The sequence below is a fragment of the Ambystoma mexicanum genome, chromosome 4q (assembly GCF_040938575.1).
Source record: "Ambystoma mexicanum isolate Mex_15411 chromosome 4q, UKY_AmexF1_1, whole genome shotgun sequence".
Taxonomy (NCBI): Eukaryota; Metazoa; Chordata; class Amphibia; order Caudata; family Ambystomatidae; genus Ambystoma; species Ambystoma mexicanum.
In genome coordinates this window covers 719,215,225-719,228,161 of record NC_090928.1, presented here as the reverse complement: position 1 = coordinate 719,228,161, position 12,937 = coordinate 719,215,225, and the positions used below count along the sequence as shown (strand labels likewise).

General features: G+C 47.6%; 1 protein-coding gene across 2 annotated transcripts in view; it reads left to right on the top strand.

The window, feature by feature from the left end:
• The window catches only part of PAK5 (p21 (RAC1) activated kinase 5), a 1,510,924-nt gene extending 1,502,338 nt beyond the window's left edge, over positions 1–8,586 (top strand). Inside the window, exon 9 of one of the 2 annotated variants that reach the window (XM_069608301.1) lies at positions 7,134–8,586. In XM_069608301.1, coding sequence (XP_069464402.1) covers positions 7,134–7,289 — 156 coding nt within the window. In that variant the 3' untranslated portion in view covers positions 7,290–8,586. The remainder of the gene's footprint in view (positions 1–7,133) is intronic. The other variant, XM_069608302.1, reaches the window with a different exon arrangement.
• The last annotated feature ends 4,351 nt before the right edge of the window (positions 8,587–12,937 follow it).

The following is a 12,937-nucleotide window of genomic DNA, read 5'->3' as shown; positions in this document are numbered from 1 at the left end:
CTCGACGTACCCGTTCCAGGTCCCGGTCCTTGACGAGTTCGAGACCGCGTGCACCTGTGAGGTCTTCGAGGAAGACATCGACGTCTGAGGCGTCGAGAGCTTCGACAGGCTTTCTCGAGGCTCCGGCTCCGAGGAAGTCGTCGAAGCCGTCAACGCTCAGGTCGTCGAGGGACACGCTCGGGGCTCCGGCTTCGAGGGCTGTGTCGACGCCGCCGATGCTGGAGGCGCTGCATCTGACGTCGACGCCGATTTCCTCGACGCCGATCCTCTCGGCGCCGATGCCGGTTCTCTCGACGCCGGCGCCGATTCGCTCGACGCCATTACCGCCTTTCGTGTCGGAGCTACCCCGTGGCACGGGAGAACCCCCTAGGAAGGCTCTGGTTAAGAGCAAGCACTCTCGGGTGCCTTCTTTTCGCCACCTGGACTATATTTCAGAGGCGGATGAGGATTCTGATGGCCTGGTTCCTAGTCAGGTTCCAGATGACATTGTCTCGGGCCATAGTCAGTTTGACGATTTGAGACAGTCACTGCATGATGCCAGTGGACTGGACACCTCTCCGGAGGTGGAGTTTTGTAGGCCTGAGCCTGGCTCTCATGCCGATTCCTCGTACCGGCGCCTTATGGGTAGGGTTTCTGAGTACTTGGGATGGTCTGCTCCCCCAGGGAAGTTTGTGCAGGATGATCTGACGGACATCCTTGATGTTGGTCCCCCAACTGATCCGGTACTGCCATTCCATATGGCTTTACAGAGATGGGTGGCGGCGGCTTGGACTGCTCCGGAGAGTCTCCCGGCGGTGGGCAGATCCTTGTCGCGAAAATACCTTCCAGCCAGTAGCGACCCCTGCTACTTGACCAGGCACCCCACTCCGGAGAGTTTGGTGGTGCAGGCGGCCACGGCCCCGGCAAAGCAGGCGTTGTACCCTACCATCCCTCCTGATAGGGACGACAAACGTTTTGATGGCTGGGCGAAGAAAGTGTTTTCTTCTGGTGGTATGGCGCTTCAGGCGGCCAACTCCATTTGTGCCTTGTCTCGTTTCACACACACTCTGTGGAACTGTGTTGCATTAGCGGCTGAACATATTCCCAAAGGGGACGAACGGGATGGTTTCCTTGCTATGGTCCAGGATGGTAAGGATGCCATGTGTGAGTCCGTTCAGTCGGGTTTGGACTTAGCTGAATGCGTCAGTAGGTCCATGGCGGCGAGCACCGTAATACGCAGGTTTGCCTGGTTGCGGAAGTCGGGGTTTGCTCCTGATGTGCAGTCCCGGTTCCTCAACATGCCCTTTGACGGTGAACACCTTTTTGGCAGCAAGGCTGACGAGAGCCTTGAGAGGTTGCAGACCTCAAAAGCTGCAGCGAAGTCGTTGGGCGCTGCAGTTCGCCAACCTCCGCCTTTTCGTCCTAGGAGACAGCAGTGGAGAGGTGGTTCCTTTCGCTATTACTCCTTCAGTAAAGGGAGAGGAGCTGGCAGTCAAAGAGGCCAACACAGGGGTACCAGAGGTGGACGACAGGGTACCCGTGGTGCCAAGGCCGCTCGGGCAGTTGCCTCTCTGCCCTCAGGTAACGACGCAGCCGCTCCCATTCAGTCATGAGGCCATGTCCCATGGTTCGCCGGTTGGGGGAAGGCTGGCGCAGCATCTTGTAGAGTGGCAAGCCATTACTTCAGATGTGTGGGTTCTGGAGATCATAACCCACGGCTACTGCCTTCCCTTTCGGCACAGGCCTCGCGACAATCCACCGGGGAACCTCTCTTTGCAGAGTCCGGATCCGCTCCTTGCGCAGGAAATTCAAGCCCTGCTGGAGAAAGGCGCCATAGAACTGGTGCCTGTAGCGGAGAGGAACAAGGGATGGTATTCCCCTTATTTTTTGATTTCAAAGAAAGACGGGGGATTGAGACCCATCATGGACTTGCGCGGTTTGAACAAACTCCTCAGGAAGGACAAGTTCAAGATGGTTACTCTCTCTCAAGTCCTCCAGGCCCTTCAGCTTCAGGACTGGTTGGTGACACTCGACCTCAAGGATGCTTACTTCCATGTGCCGATCCATCCCAAGCACAAGAAGTACCTGAGGTTCGCGGTTGGCGACTCGCACTTTGTTTCGGGTCCTGCCGTTCGGATTGACCTCCGCCCCGAGGGTTTTCACCAAGCTCATGGTGGTGGTGGCAGCGCATCTCAGGCAAGGGGGGATTCACGTCTACCCCTACCTGGACGATTGGTTGATCAGGGGGAGCTCTCCCGAGCAAGTCCTGGATCATCTGTCCGTCACCTGCCACTCCCTTCACAGGCTGGGCTTCTCCCTCAATTTAAAGAAGTCCCATTTGACACCAACACATCGGCTCCAGTACATCGGAGCAGTGCTCGACACTTCCCTGGGGTAGTGTTTTCCTCCCCAGGTGAGGGCTCTTCACATTCAGCAGATGGTGCACAAGTTTCAGCATGCCCAGACGCTCCCAGCGTTCGAGTTCTTGAGGTTGCTCGGCCTCATGGCATCCAGCATTCATCTGGTGCCAGAGGCTCGCCTGCGGATGAGAGCTTTGCAGTGGGCGCTCAAGACGCAATGGTCGCAGTCCTCCGGCAGGATGTCGGACCCGGTTCAGGTGCCGCCCTCGGTCGCCCGGGACCTTCTGTGGTGGGCCGTTGAAGGCAACTTGATGAAGGGGGCTCCATTTTGGCTTCCCTGGGCGGAGGTGACGATCGTGACGGATGCATCCCTCACGGGTTTGGGAGCTCATGCCAACGGGCTGACAGTCAGCGGTCGTTGGTCTCCGTCGGAGTCCAGACTCCATATCAATCTGTTGGAGCTGAGGGCCGTCAGGCTAGCCCTGAAGGCTTTTCTGCCGACTGTGCGAGGAAAGAGTGTCCTTATCCTTACGGACAACACAGTGGCCATGCACTACCTCAACAAAAAGGGGGGGGCAGGGTCACTTCCTCTGTGCAGGGAGGCGATGCAGCTCGAGTTCTGGGCCATCCAGCAGGAAGTTTCGATCTCAGCAGTTCATCTGGCCGGAGACGAAAACGTGACGGCGGACGCTCTGAGCAGGCAGAGCACGATCTCTCACGAGTGGGAGTTGGCTCAGGAAATTCTCCTGGAGATCTTCGCCCTTTGGGGGACCCCTCAAGTGGATCTCTTCGCCTCCAGTGTCAACCGGAAGTGCGAAAGGTTTTGCTCGCGGGAATTTCCTCCAAAAGGAGCCTTAGGAGACGCGTTCGTGGTGGAGTGGTCATTCCCGCTGCTGTATGCGTTTCCTCCAGTCCCCGTCATCCCGCAAGTGCTGCAGAGGTTACGGAAGTTCGGTTCCCAGATGATCCTCATTGCTCCGGCGTGGGCTCGGAGGACGTGGTACCCGGTCCTTCTCGACTTGTCCATCTGCCCTCCGCGTCGTCTTCCCTACCGAGACGATCTGCTCTCACTGGAGGGGGGGTCAGGTTCTCCATCCAGGGGTCAGATCCCTCAACCTTCACGCTCGGCTTCTGAAAGGTTGAGGTATAGGGATTGGGACCTCCCTGAAGACGTGATGGAGGTGTTGCTTTCGGCCGGAAGGCCAGCTACAAAGTCTCTGTACCGTTGCCATTGGCGTAAGTTCTGCGACTGGTGCAGAGTTCAGAATGTGGATCCTTTTGCATGTGACATCCCCATGGTTCTGTCCTTTTTACTTTCTTTGGCCCACAGGGGCTTGCAAGTGGGTACCATTAAAGGTTACCTAGCGGCGCTGTCCATCTTTAAGCGCTCGTCTGAAGAGTGTTCTTACTTTAAAATCCCTTTAATTTCACAGTTTCTGAAAGGGCTCACTAATGTGTTCCCTCCGTCACCTTTCCTGGTGCCCGGTTGGGATTTAAACCTTGTTCTTAAGTTTCTTATGGGTGCTCCGTTTGAGCCTTTACATTCTTGCCCTTTGAGGCTGTTAACTCTGAAAACTGTGTTTTTAGTTGCGGTTACTTCCGCTCGCAGAGTGATTGAGTTACAGGCTCTTTCAGTTAAGCCACCCTTCACTGTATTTCACAAGGACAGGGTTGTCCTTAGAGTTCGTCCTTCTTTTCTTCCGAAGGTAGTGACGGAATTTGATTTGGCCCAGAAGGTTGTTCTTCCGGCATTCTATCCTCCTCCGCATCCTGGTAAGGAAGAGGAGAGGCTCCATAGGCTTGATCCTAGGAGAGCTTTAAGCTTTTATGTTTCACGCATGTCCCGGGTCAGAGTGGACAATCAACTCTTTATTGGTTACGCTGGAAAGCGTTTGGGGCAAGCTGTGACGAAACAGACTTTGTCTCGCTGGATTATTTTGGCAATCTCGGAGTGCTACCGCTTGGCGGGTAAGGACCCACCGGCTGGCTTGCGGGCCCATTCTACCAGGGGTATGGCTGCGTCTACTGCCCTGCAGAGGGGTGTTCCTATTCGCAACATCTGTGATGTAGCCACCTGGGCTTCAGTACATACATTTGTACGTCACTATTCCCTCGATTCCATCCGAGCACAGGATCTGGCCTTTGGCAAGGCGGTCCTTTGCTCTGCTACTTGATTGGCTATTCTAAATTTTGATTCTAAATTCTTTCCCTCCTCCTTGCTCTGGTACTGCTTTGGGAGTCTGTCATAGATATGGAATACGTCGGAGGACCCAATCCCCTCGAAGAACAAGTTACTTTCTTACCTGGTAACGTTCTTTCGATGGGATGGTCCGACGACGTATTCCATATCGCTCCCGCCCTGCCTTCCCCGCTGCAGAATTTCTTTTGCGATTGCAGCTTACGTTCCGCAAGGCTTTGTGTCTGACTGGCAGTTGACTAGTGTCACACGTTCTGGGGGAAAAAACTACAACTGAGGCTACGTGCGTCGTGCGTCCTACTTATCACATCGGATGACGTCGGACGTCGGAGGAGGCCCTCGACGACGGCGCATCGACGTCATCGACGCAGGACGCAGATGCCGAAAAAAGTTTCCGAAGCAGCACAGCTGTGGTGATTACATGTCATAGATATGGAATACGTCGTCGGACCATCCCATCGAAAGAACGTTACCAGGTAAGAAAGTAACTTGTTCTTCTTCTCTGACCCTCCTTCATGTTGCCTGTATTGTGCTGTAATCATTTCATCCCTAGTGCGAAAATCTCTTGCCAGGGAACAAAGCAACAATGCCTTGGCAACTTCGATTCCCATGTTGAACCTGACTATGTTAACAGCTGTACCACTCCTTTATATATATGTTTAGTGAATGAAAGCCTTGTTACACCTGTGAGGGACGAAGAGTAGCACTCAGACACAGTGGCATCTTAAGTGTTTATCAAAGACTTGTATTATGAAAAGAAAAAGAGGGGTTGGATAAATCCTACCTATCCCTGACTCTAAGATGGGTTTCCCTGCCTCAACAAAATTAAGGAACATCTGTGTCAAGATGTCTAAAGCAAAAATAGTTCTCTGTCCTGTGTCCAAAATCCTAAGCTGGTCCCTCACACACTAAACTCAATATGACGTGAAATGGGGAATGTCTCTTCGCTGAACACCTGCAGCTTCCTTCCAAGGTTGCAAATATAAATTCCCTAAGGTGCAGAAAAGAAAAATGAATAAAGTTGCACTAGAGGAGGGCCCTCCCTTCCCCTAGATTCTTTCTAGTTATTCAAAGTGTCAATTCTCATATATTCCAGAATCCCAAATGGGATGGTGCTTCCTTTGAGTTTGTCCCCGTTTTCACAAGACTTTATAGGTCTGTCTCTGGCCCCCTTATAACTTTTTCAGAAAGGGTGATGGTTCTTCCCTTTTGGTCCACAATTAAAAAAAAGTGGGCTCTTCCCCTGTTTTCTCAGCATTTCCCCCGTTTCTCAAATCCCTGCCTACTCGCCTGCCAAGGTTTTATTTTGCTACTTGGGTGCAGGTTTCCTCTCAATATTAGAGTGCAAATACCAGTTTCACACTCTTTATTAGCATTCACTCATTTCTCTATGCAGGTAATTATATTTTTCATATGTCGGACCACTGGTCCTTCTCCAACTGTGCTAAATGTCCCAGCTCCCTTCTGTGGGTTTTTGCTCTTTACTAACGGCACGCAGCATCCACTCTGAAACGCTTTGGTATTGCAATGTCCTTCTCTGGGCTTACCAGACTTCTATGGCAGCTTCGGTGTCTCACCGTCTACTCCACTGTCCATCTGCCTGGGAGCCTGTCTCGTCGGCTTCTCAGTTTCCGCCTGGATTTCTCCTTCGCTCAGCAGCTTTCCTCCCATATCCCAACCAGCGTCGGGAGGGCTGACTCTTTCTGTTCAGGTGTTCTACATTTGAATGTCCCGGCACCTGTTAACATTCTCCAAACGACTAGAACACAGTGTGGGCTTGCCGCATCTAGTGATCTTCATTCCTCCATCTCTCTTTCTCGTCTCAGCATTTAAGGGGGAAGTATGCATATAAGGTTGGTGACCAGTAAGCAGCAGAGATTATTTATCCACCCTACAATATGCCATACAAGAATGGGGAGGTGAAGGAGTGTTGTTAGGTCTTAATGGAAAAGGAGGATAACATGTTTGACCTAGCCAGTCTATCCCACTCCCATGAGGTTTGTCTTCCTTGATATGGTCCTCCCTCAGATAGTCTTCTTCAGGGTCAAGATCTGGTAGTTTATGCTTTTCCCTGACCACATGAGGAGAGACTTTCCCTTGGAAAGGAGTGACAACATCGTTAGATTCGTCACACACCCTTTCATTCATTTGTATGTGTATAAAAACGCATTTGGAAGACCATTCATCCTGACTAGGAAAAAGCTCCTTTACATTTATGAAAGAACTGACAATTCAAACTGGTTGTTTGTTATTGCAGTTGATCAGCAACGACCTGCATGTAAGGTTGTGGTTTGTCCTTTACAAATTATCCTTTTAACCCATTCATTAAATACATTGACATATTAAATTAAATTAAAGTACCTTATGATAAGATGCCCAAGTGCAAGCCAAAATAAAATGATAACGATAAATCAAAGAATAAAATAGTAAGAGCACTTTAAACAGTTTTAAAGATGCCAGTATGTTTTCTGCAATTCAAGGTAGTAGGTTGATTATCTGCAGAGTATTGTTTAGTATGTGTTCATTTCTCATGTTTTGCATTGTGTTATGCTATTACTGTACATCTCTTTCTTTACCTTCTTTATGTGATACTACAGGTATCCTCAATACTGCGCGGCTTCTTGGACTTGATGCTGGTAAGGGAGCCATCACAGAGAGCAACTGCACAAGAGCTATTGAGACAGCCGTTCTTGAAAATGGCGGGCCCTCCTTCTTGCATTATACCACTCATGAGGCAATACAGGCATCACTAATTCCACCACAATATACACATGGAACCATGGCCAAAAAGTGGATGGACGCACAAGTGGCTGAGGCACCCATCAGATGTCAAAAACAGTGAAGCTTTTCTGAGGATCATTTGCAAATCTTCGTATATAGATCAATATATATCGTATAGGCCTTATACAGCACAACAGTTGTTGGCAGATGTTTTATAGTTCGTTCAGGAAGCAAAAGAAAACCAGAATACAAACTCTCTTCAAGTTCAAACGAAAAATAGATAAGCGATGGCACACAAAGATGTTTCTCTTGAATTTTGATCAGAAGGCAATTATTAAATAGCGTTTTTATTTACACAGAGATCTTTTTTCGGCAGAACACCTTTTGGCAATAGTATCAGCGTAATGTATTTTGAAAGAAATTTGTAATTTTCTGTACACTACTTTTGATAATTTACAGTACTTTGGAGTTATGTAACATTTGTGTTAGTCAGCGTATAAGGTGTAACTTGGCAAATGTTTTAACAATCTCTTTACTACTTTTGTATCCCTTTTGAAAGCAGAAAATAACTATGAAAACTGTACACATATGCAGTATTCCAATTTCAACAAAGATGGATTATTTTGTTTTATTTAATCAAGGTACCATAGCAAAGAAAGCAATAGGGTAATGAAGCATGAAAAGCGCTGTTGACCCTAATGGTCAGAAATTCCATAGACTCAAAACGAAATAGCAGCCTTGAAGAACTACCAGATGTTGACCAGTTATTTATGTTACAGTTAATGTTATTTATTTCTCTTTTTATATCTTATTGCAACATGTCAGGACTCTCAATTCCGTTACAATGTGTGTGCCAGTTGTTTAAGTGTACATCTCCTTTCAGTTGTGATGCAATGAATGTCAGGGTAGGAGTAACTAAGATGTGTTTCTCTAATAGGATTCAGGGTGTGTCTTGAGCCGTATGTCTTCTAAGATACCAAGCTCATGTAGTTCCATACAAGAGAAGGTAGATGATGTACTGTCACAAGCAGAATCTTTGTTTTGTATGTATTTGGAACTCAGTGCCCCAGTATTCATCACCCTTGTTTATGTCATGTCTGTAAGTCTTCTATGACAACAGAAGTCACACAACTAAGCAAGCACTTTCCAGAAGATAATCATTTCAGAAGGTATTTCCATGTAGAAAAGAAAGGTGTGATGGTGTTAAAACCTTTTTGAATGTTGAACACTTTATAATGGACGACTACTGAAAAACAATTTGTGCTGCTTGTTGGATGAAATTGCATGTCAACTATAGTTTCCACAAGAAATAAAATCTATTTATTAACATTTGGTGCCATCGATTTTTAATGGGTTCTGATTAATTTTTTGTCAATTTCGGGATCTGTGTTACTCATAATTTTACACATTTCATTGGTGGATGCATTTTTTCAGTTGGAAAATGTGTGAATAATTAACAAAAACATGGATATGGTAAACATCTGCTAATAATGATATACAAAAGACAACATTAGCTAGCATTATTGACCTAAAAAGTAAAACCAGCAAAGAAAAATAAAACAGAGCATGCCAACCATGTTACATTGTTCTGTTGGACGATTTCATTCATACATGTATACACGTATGAATAAAACGAATATTATAAAAAAAAATAGCAGTGAAGAGAGTGAAGGTTCAGGATCAACCAAATGAAGTTCAAATAATCTTTATAAAGAGTCCAGAACTAGGTCCCACCATGCTCATATATTGCAAAGTGCTATCATGTAACAGTTTATGGTCATGCAAACCATCCTGACCGATGTATTAAGTCACTCAGGTGGCGTATATGGCACTGTGATGAACGGGATTCTGCCCTGCAGAAGTGCAAGAATGAGTAGAGGCTAAAATGCCCACTTAGCCCTCACACTGCTACAAACCAGGAGCCAAAACAATCATAAAGGTAAAACAGGCACAATTAAGAGATATACCTCCTTCGCCTTTTGTGATAACTTGGGCAGAGGGAAGGCTATGCTCTTAAGAGGGTGTTAATGTGATTCACTAGCGACCCAAACAGCAAAGCATAACAGTCCAAAATAAAGGCAATGTCCAGCCAAGGTTCTATGAAAAATAGATACACTTTAATAAAACACACCATGTGCAAAATAACTAAATAGAAAAAACTACACAAAACCCATATCTAGGAAAAGAGCAGATAATAAGCAAAGATTGCACGGCGCATCACTTTGGATAATAAATCGGGGTGTAAGGTTAGTAAATTTACAATGCTTTTAAAAGCATGTGTTTCTTGGATGAATAACATTGCAAAGGTGATCCAACCAGTCTTTAGGGCTCTAATGAATCAAGAGGGAAGTTATTTGTTAATAGTAACATGTCACGGTTGTCTGGAGGTTCAACGGCATCGAACCACGGCTTTGTTGGGTGGTCAATAAAGGCCCCAATGAGAAAGAGGGGTTCATGTTGCGCACGCCATATTGGTGTCTGGGGTAACGGCAATGTTGATGAGATGTTAGAATTTACCATGTATCTAATGTAGTTATGAGAATAGAATATGTGTTACTTTTGGTGTAACTTTGTGTTTAAGCTGATACATTTTACATTTGCACGCCCACAGCTAGATTATGTCAAAACTGCTGATGTAAAATATAAACAATGTAGGTATGGTATGCCACTTAGCGCCTAAAAGTTGGGCAGAAAGTAGCTTCATATGCACAAGCGAGATAGGAGATTTGCAATGGGGAAATCACTGTAAAGAGGATTTGGTAGTCTTGAACATACATGCACATACTTGCATACATGGGGGTCTTTAGGGACATGTGTTTGGGACAGTTGGGGTACACATGGACATGGTGAATATATAAATCTGTATTCCACAAGTCCTCTCATAGTTAGGGATTGTGCAGCGCCAGGAGCCTACAGTGGCGAGATGAACTCTGTGTGACTGGGAAAAATGGTTTAGCAAGTTTGAAGGCTGAGGAAGGACAGCAGGCAGCTGAGATAATGTCAAATGGTCAGCTACAGGCAGGCTCAGGTTTTACAACTTGGTACTATTGTGGAAAGGAGATACAATCTTTTTAAGTATGGGACTGATTAAATGTCAAACCCTCTGATTTGTCCACAAGGCTTTCTGGGGCCAGGGTCCAAAATACCTTCAGCTATCCCTCCGCAAATACCTCCCCTCTCAAGCTCTTCGCTCCTCCACCTCTAACTCCCTCAGGGTCAGTAGTTTCTCAAAGAAACGAGCCGGGGGTAGATCTCTGTCTTCGGCCGGGGCCTCCCTCTGGAACAGCCTCCCTGCCACTCTAAAACTTGAGGAGAACCATCTCCGGTTCCGGAAGCACCTCAAGACCTTCCTCTTTGCATCTGCCCTTGCTCCCCCTCTCCCTTGCCGATATTTTCTCTCTTGGCACTGTGCATCTGGCTGCCCTCCGTCCCCTTGGCCCAGTTACCTGCTCACCCTGCCACCCTTCTGCACTGCCTCCCGGCCACCCCTTGCACTGGGGACTTTATCTGTACCCATACAGTCCCCATCCCCCCCATTTTCTTCTTTTTATGCACTTATCAGACTTACCCAGTTCTGCTGCCGTAAACACAGCACTTGCCACTTGCTGGCTGCACTACCCCTGTTTATTGCTCCATTATATATTTTATTTGTATATATTATTATTTATCTGTTTATCCTCTGCTCTGCACTTTCCACTCTCCCCCTTCCATTCACTTTTCCCCCTTTCCCTTTCCCATGCACTCGCACGATCTCAATGTCACTGGGCCTAGTAAAATTGTTGTCTTGTTCTCCCTTGTTCCCCTCCCTTGCCTTGTCATGCTATGAACACTTGTGTACGAGAGCGATAAAATAAAATATATCATATCATATCATTCATTGTCCAGGGAAGTCCAGCCATCTGGTTGTGACCGAGTAATAAACCCAGTGCAAGGCACGCTGAAGGGCTGAGTTGATAAATGGTTTATGGTTTTCTATCAGTTTCTCAGGATGTGCCCAGAGACCATGGGCCTCATTACGAGTCCGGCGGTAGCCGTGCAGGTAAAACCGGCAGGCTGCCGCCTGATTCGTAGGGATTTACCAGCTCTGGAGCTGGCATTCCATTATTCCTCACTCCTGTGGAGTCCCATAGCACTCCATGGGAATGGGTGCAGTGGAAACACCGGCACCATGTGGTAATGGTGCCGGTGTTTCCACTTCCATGTGCAACGGGTGGCGTTGGGTCCACCGGGTCATACCTCATTGCCACATAACTCGGAGTTAGCTGGTCCGGAAAACGGTATCAGTGCAGTTTTACTGGCACCTGTTAGACCGGTTAACTCGTAATGAGGCACATGTGTGCTGAATTTGTAGACGTGTAGATCAGTGTGAAACAAGGACGCCAGCAAGTCTGGGCGGTAATATATTTATCTCCAGTTCAAAGGGAACTTGTTTATTTCTCCTCCTCCTCATGTCGTTGAAGTGTCCTTTGAAAGACCATGTGCATCACGTCTGACCTTATAGGTCTCCAGCCAGCTGGAACTTGTAATGAATTATGTTTGTTGTATGAATGTGTAACCATCGGACGACATCATGACCTCCCACAGTAAGATATTTTGAAAGGCGATGGTGGTTAAAAAGTATGTCCAATGACAGCGTGAGAATTAAAGGAGATTGAATTTCTTTTGTAAAGGTTTGACCAATCATGTGTTGGTGATGATTTGTAATAAAATATGTGGTAGTATTTTAACTGTCATAAAATGTGTAACCTTGTGTGGTTTTCTAGGAGACTCGGGTTAGTTTGACTCTGCAGCGTCATCTAGCTCCTCCTGGCCATTTGTTCAATAAACCTGCTTTACGGACAAGCTTGCACTCGCTTCTTAAGAGGTGGGCCTGCTTTGAGTTAAGGTGATCAGAGGTCCATCCACACAGCTTCAAACAGTGGTGCGAGCGGATTAAGCTCAGTTTGTGGACCCAAGCCACAAATGGGGCATAAGCAGCAAGCAGGCTTCCAGTAGATTCAAATGCGGTTGCTCTGTATTTCTTGAAGGTGGCTTTTGGCGATGCAGGTCAGGCCATTCACCAGATTTTCTTCAAGGTCGAGCTGAATTGGGTTGTAACCGCTGGGAAAGGTCGATGTGTGACACTACAGCAGACCAAGTCGGTGGGCGACAGTGGTCGAAATGGAGATCGTGTTGCTCCAAGGAGCGGTGCGGCAAAGCACCAGTTTCGAGGGGCGGGGCAGATCGAGTCCTGGTATAACCCCTAGTTAGAGTCAGCAATTGACTCGCAAGCAGTTAGTCGGGTCCGAGCGTCAGTTGGTTGATTTGAGCCTAGCAAGTGATGGGCTCAGCGAGGGCACAATCCAGCGTTGAGTGGCTCAATGGTCAAATGGTCAAGCAATTGTTCAAAGGTTCAGAGGAGTGCCAGGAGACATCACCAGGGGGATCCCTCAGTGTTGATGGCCTTGAACTCAGCCTCAGTGGCATTGAATTTAGCTTTGATGGCAGTCAGACCAGTTTCAAGTCGGAAGAACAGGGATCCATAGAGGAATTGGTTCCCCAGAAGCTGTGAGACCCAATTCTGGGGCTCGAGGACAAGGTGGGTCCTATCAAGGTCTACTTCTCCCACCCCAGGGAGATTTTGGTGCAGAATGGCAGGTCCTGGACCGCAAGTGTCACTCCCAATGTGCGTTCGGAGTGG